Genomic DNA, 14,631 nt, shown 5'->3' on the forward strand with positions numbered 1-14,631 from the left:
GAGGAGGGGAGACTGACGCTGGTCTTGGAAGGCGGGTGCGTTCCCTGCGCCTTGCCCGTTAGACTCCGGGACGTGCGGTTGGTGGTTTTGATTTGAGTGGTCACCAAGCCGTAGGTTTTCTAAGGGGGGGAGTTAAGCCCGGTGAACAGCTTTTACTAGGAGCCCGTGGGTTCGGTGGCCAGGGGGCTACACGTCCAGATCTGTGTATTAACGTTGCATCTTTTGGGTTTTCGGCTGTGATGTTGATGGTTTAGTAACATTCGTAACTTCTGTGCTGGGCGGAAGCGTTGGCTTCCGGCTCTGGGAAAAGTGCTGCCCCCTGTGGCGTTTATAAGTTAGCCGAGTATTTCAGACTTATGCTTGTCTCCCTGTGGATGGGATTCTGTGAGCGTCAGTTACTTAGGAGAAGAGGAACTGCGGTGCTTCTGGGTCTCGGGCAGGATAAAATCATTCGGATCTTTGTGGCTTTGCCCTCAGGTTTTACGTTGAGCCGTCAAGGTCTGAAACGTTGCCTGATTTTGTAGAATAAGCCAAAGGTCAGACGCGTTACAGCCCTGAGACCGACGGGCTCCTGGTCTGGCCCGCTTGTGTCTGCGAGGTGTGCGGGGCGGTGGCTGTGCCCGGGTTTCACATCCCAGCCTGGGCGCCTTCACGTGTCCAGTTCTGACATTTCCCACACTGCCCGAGCCTGGCCGGGAGGGTGTGTCCGGCGAGGAGGGGTGTTAGCTGCCACGGACAGAGCAGAGGGGTTCCTGCGACCTTTCCCTCCCCGCGCAGTGGTGGGAAGGACCCTTCTCCATCGAGTCTGCAGCGAGCCCTGCGGCGGACATGGGCCAGCCGCCTCCGAAACCAGATAGTGCCCTGCCGTGGAGATTAAAATTTAATCGGGAGACGGCGGTCGTCTCCCATTAAAACTAGATCTTCCGTGCAATTAATGGGACTTATTTGCCGGAGTTCTTGGGCTCCCGAGCTGGAGTATTTTTAAATATCACAGTGGGGTTTGCTGTTTTATCAGTGCGTCTAAAATGCCTCTGGAAGCTGGGCTGACACAGGTTCCCATCCAATCCAGGCTGCTCTGATGCCACCTACGTGTGGGGTGCGCGGCAGACGGGCAGGAACCAAGCAGATTCTGTCTCTCGGAGCTCCCCCCACGTTGTAGGGAATGTCTGAGGTTTATTAGATGTCTCGTCTTTCGGTGAGAGGAGCCCCACCTGTGCAGGTCAGGGGGTGGTCCTGGGTGCAACTCTGCCTACAGGAACCTTTGGGGACCCAGAGACCTGCTTCAATAGCAGAAAACTGTGCTGATAACCTTTTTTTAAAATTAGAGAGAAAAAAACACACAAAACAAAACCAGAAACAATCGGGAGCCTCTGGATGCCGCCTGAGAAAACGTTGAAGGCCTCACACCGTCTCCCTCGAGCTTTGATTCTCTCCTTTGGCGGATTTGAGTCCTGCCAAGTTCAGAGTTTGTGGCTTCAGCCACTTCAGCCATATTGGTGTCATAAAAGGTTTTCCGTTTCCTTCTAACTGATAAGGACACGTGGGCTTTAGCTCTTAGAAAATCCAGAATGGAGAGGGCTTTACCTAGATTGTTGAAAATGCCTCGCCTCTGGTTTCCACCACCTAAGGAAAACCTCGTACCCACAGGGTGATTCTGAGACTCCTGCACTTAGCTCAGCAGGAGGGTGACTTTCGTGAGCATTAGTTTCAGATGACAAGACACCCGGGAAGGCCCTCAGGCTCGAGGTTGCAGCCGGGTGTACAGGGTGGGTGCCTCTCGTTTAGACGGGCATGGCTGTCGAGGGGCAAGGGAAGGCTGCATCTTGAAACAGTTTATTCTTTGGGGTTATACAAGGAATATTCTCCACTGTAGAATTTTTAGAAACGTAGGTAAACAAAGAGAAAACTGGGTCCCGCCCTGGCTGGCATGGCTCAGTGGTTAGAGTGTTGGCCTGAACACCGAGGGGCCTCGGGTTTGATTCCCGGTCACGGGCATGTACCTGGGACGCAGCCCCGGTCAGAGTGTGTGTTGTAGGCAGCCAGTCGATGTGTCTCTCTCACATCAGTGTTTCTCTCCCTCTCTCTTTCCCTCCCCCCTTCCACTCTTTCTGAGAAGCAATGGGAAAAATACCCTCAGGTGAGGACAAGAGAGAGAGAAAGGAACTGGGTTCCTGGGGCCCTCCGGCCGGGCAGTAAGGTGGCCGCTCAGCGCTTGCCTTCCTCCCACACCTGGGACCATTGGGTCAGAATCACAAAGGGTGTTGAGCACGTGGGAGACACAGACCCAGCCGCGGGTTCCCTAACATCGGTGCCAGTCCCATCCCCCGACCCCGGTCAGTGTGCCTCACGGCCCAGACACGTGCGGCCTTTTCTCTAAACATTCAGTGTGTCCTTCAAAGACGGGGCTCATTTTTGGAATTGGGGTCCAGTAGCTATCAGATGAGATATTAGCAAGCAGCTTAAAGTGACCCCTTACTCTCCTCGAGCGAGCCTCGGTCTCCTGTCCGGGTTCCCTTCCTCACGCCGCTGATTCCCGAGGTTTCCTCACTCTTTGCTCCCTGCGCTCAGCCAGGATGATGCCCGACGCTTCCCTCAGACCCCGTGGTTGCCTCCACGTGTCGCCCGGTGTGCTCCTCTGTCCCATGTTCCCTGTGTTTTTCTCAAATTGGTGCTGAATTGGGGAATTGCTGGCATCGTGGCTTCCTGTTCGGCTACGTGGGGCGTGTCCACGGGAGGCAGGCGCCTGTGCCTCTCTCCGTGGTCGCTGATGAAGTGGCTGGGGTGGTTTTCAGTTTGAAATCGAGAGGCTTGGTGTGAAGGTCAGATATGTGCCTGCTCTTCCCTCCGTAGTCCTGGGATCTCACAGGGCGGTGGGGTCACCGCCAGCCAGCCCACGGGGCCCAAGAGCAGGTGGGATGGCTCCTGAGCCTGAAGCCCCATGGTCAGCAGTGGACTGTCTCCAGGCTACCTGGGTTTTGAATTCCGGGTGAACCTGCAGGTCCTGGTGTTTCTCCTTGTGGGTGACCGTGTGTCTGAGCTCCCAGGGCCCCCTGTGCTGGTGGAGGCACAGGAGGGTCCCGGAACGGTGATGCTGAGACCTGGAGGCCGACGCTGGGTCTGAACAGAGGGGTGTGAGCCAGGCGGGGCTGGATGAGCGGAGCCTCCCTTGGGTGCTGCTGGGTAACTGGCTGCTCGTGAAACCCTTGTGCCGTTGGGCATGGGTGGGGAATGTCTGGCCCTGCCAAGGCCTCACCAAAGAGAAGCAGTTCCAGCCATCACACTAGGAGCGAGTTAATTAAACGTTTGACCCAATAGAGCAGGCTAATTTTTAAGTTGATAATTTTGTATGGCCTGCAAATGATGTTATAAATATCCAAATGGCCCTTGGCAGAAAAAAGGTTCCCCACCCATGCTGCAGAAGGACCGGACTCCCAGGCGGGCAGTGAGCAGGGGCGGGATGGGAAGAAGCCGTCCCCGCAGGTCCAGAGGGGCAGCCAGGCAGCTGGGCCAAAACGCGTGGCCCCTGGCGTAGGCGTGGACAGAGGAAAACCCTGAGTTATTCTCTGATTTGGGATCACAGCGTGTAGGTGGCCTGGCTCCTGTGAACAGTGTTTAAAAGAATCCTTCTCACTTTTTCTACGAGTAGGAGATGCAGAAGCTAAATAAAAAATGAAAGGGTTTCTCATGGGAAACGGTGGCCACAGCAGCCCCGAGAGCAGGTGATTCAAACCAGGAGCCCACACCTTTTCCACTGGGGAGGCCTCGCCCACACACAGCAGGCACCGGGGAGCATGACTTGCTTCCCGGTGTCATCATACTAGGTGTCCCCAGTGAGGGGGGCAGGGCCGGCGTGTCTCCTGCAGACAGGGCAGCCCAAGCCACACTGTTGGTGACAATAGACAGGGAGGCAGTGGGCCCACCCATCACCTGGCATCCCCCAGAACCCCGAGGGTGTCAGTGACAGCAACCACGTGACGGCCACAGCAAGCACTCAGCACTGACCGGCAGGGGCCATGGGTCACGGGCAGCTTGCCGGCCTCTCCTGGGAGGTGGTAATAATATTAGTGGACCGTGCTCTGGTTCTCATGTACCAGGCCCAACAACCAGCATTTAAAAACTTCTTGTTTTGCAAGAATTCCAGATTCACAGAAAGTGGCAGAGGGATCGGTGTCCCTTCAGCCAGAGTCCCGATAACGACACTGTCGACAGCTGGACCTGATGTGGGCTCCCCTGTGCGTGTGGCGCTGAGGGGGAGACGGATGTGGAGGACGGGCCAGTCCGTGCCCCAGCTTTTCTTAGAGCCTCATCGATCTCCCAGCAGTGAGCAAGGTGGTGTTACCATCCCCCCCTTTTTACAGGCAAGGAACTTTAGCAGGAATTCGGGAGAAATGTGTAAATCTCTGGGAGCCACCAGTGCTGGTCGGGAACGGGCTTTCTCTGGAATAGCAGCCATGAAGGGTCGGCCATCGTGGCCTTGGACCCTCCCCTGGACCCTCCCCTGGACGCCCCCTCAGACCCTCCAAGGGACCTTGCACCAGGCTAGGCTGGCCGTGGCCTCTGGGGAGGAACGTGTTCAAGATTCAGCAAGTTAAAGGCGGCTTCAGCCAGCCCTGTGCCGGAGACTGTTCCGAGTGTGTCCTCGAGTGTGAGACTCCTGTTGTGTTTTATGAATCTGCCCCTCACGTGACACTCACAAGACCACGTCCCATTGTTTTCGAACTTGTTAGGTTTCACTTTACAAACGACCATAACAGGCCCAGGGGTTGTGAATACTGTTTGCCGTAGGTGACTCTATTGAGAAGAGTGAGCGTCCCTCAAGTGGCCTCTGCAGACCCCGGGGGGGGGGGGGGGGGGGGGGGCAGGCTGTCTGTTGGGATGGTCCAGGCCTGGGGGCCCGGGGCCAGGGGTCCATGCACCCTAAATAAAGTGCAGGGTAAGAAATCAGGATGCATGGAACCTGCTGGTGGTGTGGAGGAATTCACCACATTCATTGTTTTTTTTTATTTCTCACCGGAGGATATTTTTTCCATTGACTTTTAGAGAGAATGGAAGGGAGAGAGAAACGTCGATGTGAGACACATGATCGGTTGCCTCCTGCATGCACTCTGACCAGGGCAGGGGACGGAACCTACAACCCAGGTACGTGCCCTTGACCAGAATCAGACCTGGGACCCTTCTGTCCTCGGGCTGACGCTCTAACCACTGAGCACACCGGCAGGGCTACATTCGTTGTTTACGTGCGACGGTGGTTTGCACTTCGCGTCACAGTGACATGATCCTGCCGCTCAGAGGCCTCCTTGATGGACGGTGTTCGTCAGCGTTACGGCACCCCGGCCCCGCCTGGGCATCTGCAGATGAGCCTGACCTGTCTCAGGGCAGCGAGTCCCTGGGGGCCTGGAGGTGTGTCCTCTGTGAGCGGTTCACGCTCTCCGACGAGGCTGTGACTCTGTCCGGGGAAACGACTGGAAGGGCAGCCGGGGCCTTCTGGGTGCTCTGCCTCCGGCATTGATCACAGCGGTGACTGGGAACAGCGAGCCCAGCCAGGGAGCGCTAATGAGTTATCGACACGGCAGCGGGAGGCGGGGGCTGAACCACTCTGACATTTGCTGAAATGTTCAGAACGTGATCTTTACATTTAAAAAAGCCAGCGTGTCAGATTATATTTTATTTTGTGGAGCTGTGTCCCCTTTTGTATAAAATTCTTACAGAGATTCACCCAGCTGTGCGGGTTCGAGGTGTGTGTGGGTGTGTAGATGACGTCACAGCTTTTGTTCGTACACGTTGGGTGAATCCCACCTACAGACTTAGCCACCTGTGGTCCTAGTTGCATCCAGTGTGACATTTTTTTTTAATGTTTTTATTGATACAGAGGGAGGGAGAGGGAGAATAGAAACATCAAGGAGAGAGAAACATGGATCGGCTGCCTCCTGCACGCCCCCTGCTGGGGAGCGAGCCTGCAACCCGGGGCATGTGCCCCGACCGGGAATCAAACCGGCGACCTCTTGGTTCATGGCTTGATGCTCAACCACTGAGCCACGCCGGCCGGGCTCAAGTGTGACTTTTTAAAAATCAAGTTAAATTGAAGGTGACTTTGAAGCACAAAATCGTCTGTTGTGTTGAGCCAGCAAAGCCCGGGGCTGAGACCGCAGCTCCCAGCAGGCAGAGCTCCGCACAGGGCCTGCGTGGTGGGAGGAGGGGCGGCCCCGAGTCACCAGCGTCATCGCCGCCTGTGTGCACTTTTCACCAGACTGAGGTCTTTTCTCCGAATCAGAGACACACTCGTACGTTTTGTGGAGCTGCCAAATTCATGCTGAACATTTCCAGGCAAAAGCAATAATTTTAATCATCTATGTTACCATATTTATTTTGTGAACCATTCTGACTTTAAACTGTGCACACAGTGTGTTGCTAACTCTCAGCGACTCAAGAGCAAATTATTTACACAGATTTATTCTGTAACATTCAAGTGCCAGATGGTCTAGAAAATAGTTTCCCTTAACCCACGTGTGAGGAATTAGCTTCCCTCCTCCGTCCCGCCCGCCCCCTCTCTGTCTCTCACGCTCTTTTTTTTTTTTTTCTGGGAGTCAGACCTAACTGTTTATGGTCGGGACCCTGAAGCACATTTTGTAGGTAATTCAGGACCTCGGGAGCCACACAGACCTGGTTTCAAGTAGCAAACTGACTCCCCTTGCAAAGCCTCAGTTTCCCTTCTGGAGAATGGGGGACTACTCATGCCCGTGTCCAGTGCCAGGGGCGCCAGGGGCTCCGAGGACACTCGTCCGTCACTCCCTTCCCTCCCCCTCGCCGGTGCCAAAATTTACAGCATCACCTCTGAGTGACATTAAGTGACAGGCTCACAAACCAGCCTCGTAGGCCCCTGGGTGACTTCCCCTCCTCTCTCGGGCAGGTTCTCCCTGAGTCGCGGAATTGGGGGGCCGGGGTGGCTGCACGGCCCGGGCGGGAGAGGCGAGGCAGGCCTGGAGAGAGGGAGGACAGTGAGGTCGATCTTGGAAAATGTTTCCGCCTTCTTCAGGGGCCTCATCGTGAAGACCTGCCAGGCCCTGGCCACGCGCCGGACGGTGACCTTGTTGAGGGGAAGCGAGGGCGTGGGCACCGTGAGCGCGTCTGACTCTCGGTTCTCTTCCAGCCCGTCTCTGCCCGCCCTCGACTGGCAGCTGCCGTCACACTCGGGGCCCTACGAGCTGAGGATCGAGGTGCAGCCCAAGTCCCACCACAGAGCCCACTACGAGACGGAGGGCAGCCGGGGGGCCGTGAAGGCGTCGGCGGGGGGACACCCCAGCGTGCAGGTACCGGCGGGCTCCCCCGGGGCTTCCTGAGTCCACGGGCAGCTTTGTGGCAACGGCTGACAGCTCCCCCTTTTTCTCTTTAAAAAAACCTGTCGCCTCCCAACCGGCTTAGCTGAGACCGCGTGTCGGCGAAGGCCCGGTTCCCCTGTCCGTTCGGGCCTGGTGGGAGCTGCTCTTCGTGGAGCTGCTCTGGGGAAACGGGCAGTAACCGGACCCGGGCCTGGGCACGGTCCCCGCAGCCTGGCCGTGGGTGGAGTGGGGGCTCTCCCGTCACAGCCTGGGCGCCACCCCCACCTCACAGCACTTAGGAGGGAAGCATGGCTTCAGGGTTAGAGCTGGTGTTCGGAGAGGTCCTTGGTAACCGTGATGGGGACGGGTGTCCTCTACCATCCCAGACTTGTCGCCCTGCTCCGCCCGGGGAGGGGACCTAAACTCCCAGATGGGTGTTGGTGGCATCCGCGTTTCCCTTGGTTACCTGTCACCTAATAAGCTATAAGTCCTCCCTGGCTCCTGATGTGACTGTCATGCGGAGGGGCCTTGCCCCAGAGCTCCAGGCCCTGTGGTGACAAGAATGTGTCCCCGAGTCTGCGCCCCCCACAGCTGTGTGCCTGTCCCGCTACCCGGACATGCCAGCGGGGCCTCCCCGTTTACGTTCATTCCACTGAGAGGAATAATGCGCTGGGGCAGGAGGAGGGCAGGGAGGCCGGCAGCCGTGGCCACAGTCCGCGCCATCAGGAGGGCGCTGGGAGGGCGGCCCGGGCCCACACGGGGACGGTAGTTGGCACTTGAGGCCGTGCGCTTGGCCCCAGTTAATACCTACCTGGTTAGCCGCTGGACTCGGCACCGCTGCCGGTGGCATTTTAAGTTGCCGCCTTTCCGGGGGAGAAAATCAGACGACGCCTGCAGCCAGCCGAGCTCCACAGCTGCAGGTGTTTAACTCCCTCTCGGGCCGGTTTTCATGGAATGAAAATGCGTTGTTGCTGAATGCGAGACGTTACAGCCGATCCGAAACAGACGTGGAAAGGGGGGTAAAGCAGCAGAGAAGTCAAGTCCGTCCGTCCACCCCCCCCCGCCTGTGAATGACAGCGAGGGCATCGGGCGGGGCGCTGGGCCGGGAGGGACACGGCGGACACCCCTGATGCAGGCGTGGGGTGTGGTGGTGGCCATCCCTCATGGGTGGCTGCGACTGTCCCATGGGCGCGCGGAGGGCAGGTGTCCAGCTCCACCACCCCAGTGTCCTGGGCCCTCGGGGTGTCACCGTTTGTGTGGACAGCATGGGGCACCGGTAATAAAATATCTTATTAAAATGTATCCCCAGAAATTACTTTAAATTAAGTGATGGCAGAGTGGGAGAGGCTGGTTCTGTGTTTAGACAGAAGGACCCCCCCATCAGTGCCTGGACACAAGATGTCAGATGCTTGTCGGCAGCTCCGTCTGCGAGAGGTCCGCCATCGAGAGCTTTCTGACCCCTCGGGGCCAGCGTGAGTCTGAGCAGGTGTGAGGCGAGCAGTTAAAAGGAAGGGATTTGGGGGGTTTGTTTTCTTTTTTGGTTGGTGGACCACTCGTCGGATAAGAGCAGGATTTGCACGTAGTTAGAATAAAGCCAATGGAAATAGAAGCTCTCTTCGTTGCTGTGAAGGCTCCGCTCCCATGGCCCTGCCCCCTGAGGGGCCTGTTTCACACATCCACTGACCAGGACCCGAGCCTGCGCCCTCACCACCTTTAGAAACGGCCACGATGGCTATGCCTGAGCCCGGATGTGGCTGGGTCGCTGTTCTGTTTGGAACCGCCGTCCCCGCAGGTCACGGGAGAGCCACCCAGCGACCCCGGAGCTTCTGCTGGATAAACACATGCCATCCTCCAGGGGCCTCTGGCGGTCAGACCTCCCTCCACATTTCCAAGAGCTCGTCCGTGAAGTGAGCCCCCGATGTCCGCAGGAGGGGACACCCAAGTGCCCGAGCGTGAGGACGCAGCCGCTTCTCCAGCATCTGCCACGGCAGTGAACTGAAATCTGTAACCGTCTTTCTGGTGGGTCAGGAGACACAGATGCCCGTGGCTCGCCCAGCCACTCAGTGGGCAGGTGTCCAGGAGCGTCTGGGACACTTCCCGCCACTTAGGACCCTGCTGAGGCTCTCAAGTCACCACTGGCCCTGGGGGCTGCTCACCTCCGCCCCCTCCCACGGTCACGGCACCCACAGGTCTCCGTGGAGCCCATGGGAACTGCAGGCTGGTCTGGGCCGTCAGTGGCTCAGGGGAGGGTGGTTTCCGCCACCTTCTCTGGGACAGGATGGACAGGGGCCATCACCTGCGTGGAAGGTGCCTCTCCAAGAGATTCGGGACGGCCCGGCCTCTTCCAGTGTTTTTACTAATAAACCAGAGAATTAGTCCCTGAGGAGCCCAGAATCTGGTGCCGCCACCTTCTGCAGGAGAGAACACGGGCTCCAGGAGGCTGACGGGTCCCGAATCCCCGCCATTCACTGTTTCCTGTCCTGTGGTCCCGGTGCCCCACCTCCCGCCATCCTCCAGCCTCTCTCCAAGGCCTCGTGTGTCCCTCTTCCCTGCCCTCCACACGCGTCCCCATAAGAACGTGGTGGGTGAGCGTCCAGAGAGCTGTTCTGGGGTGTCCTGTGTCCCTGCCCCTGTGGGGGCACGAGGAGCCCCCTGGGGCCATCACTGGTCTCTGACCTGGGGGTCAAAGGATGAAGCTCCGTTTACCAAGTCACCAAAATAACCTCCTCGATAGCATCTAGCCCTGCATGCAGGAGGCTGGCATGAATAATTCATCGGCCATGGAAACATGAAGCAGAGGCTTTGCTGATTCCTGAACAGCATCTTAGGTTTGCCGGTCAGTTATGAGTGACCACGTGACCCCTGTCTGGCTGAGGAAGGAACGGAATCTGGAGCCGAGGGCCAGGTGATCCCAGCAGGAGTCCGGCACCACCCTAGCCCGGGGATCATCCTGGCCTCAGGCTGGGGCTCAGGCAGGTGGCTTGTGCCCTGCGTGGTCCTGAGAGACTCTCTTTAATGAGGACGCTTGGCTTTTAGGCTTAACGTTGCCCCAAAGACCATGGCAGATATCTTTCTGTCATACCCACATTCGAGAGCTGAACCCACAGAATGAACATGGCCGGAAGCAGCTTGCTTTTTGTCAGATGGTTAAAATCAGCATTCAGAGTCAGGCCGTTAAAATTTTCATTGTAAGATGGGCCCTCCCCAGGCCCGAGGGGCAGCCGAGTGCTCGGCACTGTGAGACTTGGGCTCCGGAGGGGCTCGGATACTGGGGACACACAGTAATTCCCTGTTTCTCCTGCCCACAGCATGTTTTATTTCACCCAAAACTTCATTCCACTTTTTATTTCATTTGTCTACGCTCGAGACAGGATTATTAACCTGGAAAACCAGGGTTTTCACAAAAGCCAGAGAAATGGGTGTCCCTGAAGTAAATTACTGCTTCACCCCAGGCCCATCTTGGAGCCAGGCATCTGAGTCAGCTGCCTGTCTGCTCGGGGCCCCGAACCTGGAGCCGGGGCCACACAGTGGAGTTGAAACGCAGGCCTGACCCGCAGCCACATGCTGCCGACCTGCGTGGAATGGGGATTAATTTTTCATGGGTCGGCTTTGGCTGCCAGGCTCTGCCCTCTGCTCTTTCATGGCGTCAGGCAGGTGGTTGTTTACTTCCTGTGGCCACCGCGTTCGTGAGCCCGAGGACTGCACCTTGTGTGGGGCCTGGGCTCGGTGTGTTCTCTCCTCCCTCCTGCACAGCCGAGCGGCCCTGAGTGGCAAGGAGTCAGGGCAGGGCCGGAGGGCCAGGACTGTCATCCAGGCCCCGGCTCTCACCATTGCCTGCCGTGTTTAAAGGCTGTTCTGTGTTTGAGACGAGGCCCTGGGTGGGAGGGATGTCCCCTCTGGAGTTGTTACATAACTGTCCCCTGAGCAGCTGTGGCCTGGGGCACCACGAGTGCCCGCAGGGCAGTGCCCGGGCTGGTCGGCTCGGTGTCCCAGCGACTGGCCGGCCTCACCTCTCCACCAGGAACACTGAGCCCTTGTCCGGATGCAGCACTCTGCTCTACGTCAGCACAGAGGCAGGACACACAATCCCCCCTGGACTGGCAGGCCGGTGTCTGTCCTGGGGGCATCTGGGCATCTGACTGGCATTGCCCATGTGCCAGTGAGGGAGCCCCTGTGCGGTCCCCGGGGCCCATCGCCTTTGTCGGCTCTGCCCTGACTGTCCTTTGGGTCGTGGATGGCAAACACCAGGCCAGGCCTGGCTTCTAGGAGACTCACCTCCATCCACCCTGCCAGCCCCTCAGACAGTGGCATTTAATTCACAGTCTCGCCCTCTGAGGACTGCGGGGCCATCCTGAGGAGGAGGCCTGAGGGCACAGTGGTCATGACCTCTGACCCCAGGAGCTTTGCCCCTCAGGGTTCCTCAGGCCTCTGCTCCTGCCAGCGTCTGACCCAGCCACACATGTGCCCTCCTCCCTGCGTGGCCACTGTGTGCAGGTCCGAGTGTGAGCGGGGCAGGCGGTCATCAGGAGGAGGGACCTTGCGAGGAGTCAGGACGCCGGCCTCACCTACAGCACAGGCCCATGTGTCCCAGGCGTCCAGTCTGTTTCAGTCGCTTGTGTGCTGTCCCACCAGCTGGAGACCTGTGGCTGTTCCGTCTTTTATGTTGTGTCTAGAAATTTCCATGCGACTCGGAAAGTTCTGGAAAGTAGGGTCCAAGGAAACAGGAGGCATTGGAATGAACAGAGTCGGGGTGTGTCGCTGATTCACAGACGGCACCGACAGTGCCAGGGGACGTGCGTAGGTGACAGACTTCAGCACACCCAGGCCCTACACGCTCCTCACCTGTGTCATGGCACAGCTGCCTTGCTGCCCCCTGACTTCCTGGGAGCAGGAAATCGGCGCCCTGGGCCCTGGTGGAGTCACCTGGGCCATGGCCTGAGAAGAAAGCAATGTGGAGGCTCTAAGCCCAGAGGTCGTGGCGCATAAGTCAAGGTTGTGCAGGCAAAGCATCCGTGAGCCATGGTCTCGGTGACCCCGGAGCACGGGGTTGTCCGCAGGTTTCTCACTGAAGAGCGAAGATGTCACTAAGGCCCGAGGCAGGCAGAGCCACAGAGCCTGGCCCACCATTTCCTGTCAGACATCACAACCGTCCACATGGAAGCTGCGTCCCATCCTGGGACACAAAGGGGTGGATATGAGACGGGGACAGCCCTGAGACATGCTGATTTCGGGGCACGTCCACCAGCGACAGCGAGTGTGGACAGGAGCCTCCAACACCACCTGTCTTCTACCCGTGAGGCCGCCTGTCACGTCCCAGCGGGCAGAAGAGAGGCCACGGCCGGGGGTACCGGCTGCCTCCCCGCATCACGGGCACGTGGCTTTGCATCGCGTGTCCTCACACTCTGAGACCTGCACCCCCTGTGGAATGAGAAGTGACACAGACGGTTCTGAGTGAACGGTTGGTGACAGGAGGCCTTGAAAATCTTCACATTGTTGTGAAATGGAGCTGCTGTTAGTGGAAGCGAGTCCGAGACCCAGGGAGGCGCTTGTTCATGAAGACGGCTGCTGACGGTCAAGCCTTTGGACAGTGGCCCGAGTGTGGCACCATCTCTGGGTGCATCAGCTTTTCAATAATTTATGCAGATAAACTCACCGAATGTGGACATCATCTTATTTATATTCTACCTTTTCAGAAAGGTAGAAAAATTTCCCACGCAAAACCCAGGAAAACTCTAGAAATGGGGTCTTTCTCCCGAAGGGATCATCGCGTGGCCTCTTAGAGCCTTTTTGTTGCCAGAATTGAGTCTGTGGCTTACATGCAGTTTAAAAACTGGCTGGAAGGTGTTTGTGTCCTGGCGATTTACACCGTTTTGTGCATGTGTGTGCGTGTGTGCACGTATGGCGCACGTGTGTGTGTCCATGTGTCCGTGTGTGCGTGGGGGGTGTGGGCATGCACGCGTGGCTTGAGTTTCAACATTGAATAAACTTGACCTCAATCTCTTCCCCCATCATCTCCTGCGTGAGTGCTGAGTTAAGCACAGGAGCTAAAAACAAACATTGTTATGTGTAGGAAACTCAGTAGCTCTTACACCTTGAAATGGAATAATGCATTCTGTTTAGCAAAGAGAGGTCATTGTTATGACAGGTAACTTTATAAATATTATCTTGGCAGGTATCATAATGTGCCGGAGGCAGAAAACGATGCAGTTGTGACATGTGAAGTATTTAAATTACTTTCCTTAAAATGAACTTCGTGTTTTAAATAATAGATGTTTACCTCCCAGTTAAACCTCATATATTCCCATTTTCACTGAAATGGCATGTTTTTAAAAGGCTAGTTATACCCACAATCCACTGCATACCACATACCATCTGATACTCTCCACAGGGGGAGTCCCGGGGGGATTTTAAATTGTCATTTTCACATCGCCTGACCCCAGCCCGGCCCGTGTGTCTGCCTCCTGGCTCCATGGAACTCGCCTGAGCCCCACCGGACAAGGTTTTGGCCAAAGACTCATTTATATATTCTTGCATTAAGTTTTTCAAAATAGAACACAGAAAGGCAAAATTCGTCTCTTAATCAATCTCTGATTTTACTTTTACATTTTCTGATTATAAAATGTAGGTTTGGGTCCAGTGTGGAGTCAGGTTTCTTGGTGAGTTCACTAAATTGGCACAGACTGGAGTCACACTCCCCAGAAGGAGACGGGAAGGGGCGGCCCAGGCAGCAGGCCTCGGTCTCCTGTCCTGACTGCACACAGTTCCCGTGCAGATGCTCCTGTCTTCACCTGGAGAAGGGTGTTCAGTCCACACAGGACACATGTCACTCCTTCAGGTTAAGAGGGACCACAGGTGAGAGCCAGGTGCTGGGCTGGCTCCTGGCAGGTTCTCTGTGGAGACCAAGAGGTGCTGCTTTGGTCTTTACCTGCACGCAGCCAGGAGAGCAAGTGGACGGAGCAGGTGAGGGAGAGACCGCCCCATGCTGAGCACAACTCCCTGTTCCCACCGGTGTTTCTGGTTCCCCTGTGGAAACTCAGGTGTGTTGGCCGCAGGCGGGAGACGGCTGTGTGTGTGCACAGGTCTCTCGCACTGTCGTTAGTCTGAATGTGTCAGAGACCTGAGGATCAGGGTGAAACTCGGTTATTTCAATACGAAAGGACTGCTTGGAAGACGATCTCCTCCACAATGCTCGGGCCTGTGTCACAGACAGATGAGACTGGGACACTGATGTGTGTAGGTCACGCTGCAACTGGGAGTGTAGTCTCCCCACCAAACGCAGGGCTCCAGAGGGTCGGGGGAGCCTCTGTGAGTGTGC

General features: G+C 56.9%; 1 protein-coding gene across 4 annotated transcripts in view; it reads left to right on the plus strand.

The window, feature by feature from the left end:
• NFATC1 (nuclear factor of activated T cells 1) overlaps positions 1-14,631 on the plus strand; it is a 93,795-nt gene that overhangs the window by 18,358 nt on the left and 60,806 nt on the right. For all 4 annotated transcript variants that reach the window (XM_087818919.1, XM_087818920.1, XM_087818921.1 and 1 more), the window contains exon 3: positions 7,148-7,307. In XM_087818919.1, coding sequence (XP_087675045.1) covers positions 7,148-7,307 — 160 coding nt within the window. The remainder of the gene's footprint in view (positions 1-7,147; positions 7,308-14,631) is intronic.

Source organism: Miniopterus natalensis, chromosome 7, assembly GCF_054644295.1.
Source record: "Miniopterus natalensis isolate mMinNat1 chromosome 7, mMinNat1.hap1, whole genome shotgun sequence".
NCBI classification, from domain to species: domain Eukaryota; kingdom Metazoa; phylum Chordata; class Mammalia; order Chiroptera; family Miniopteridae; genus Miniopterus; species Miniopterus natalensis.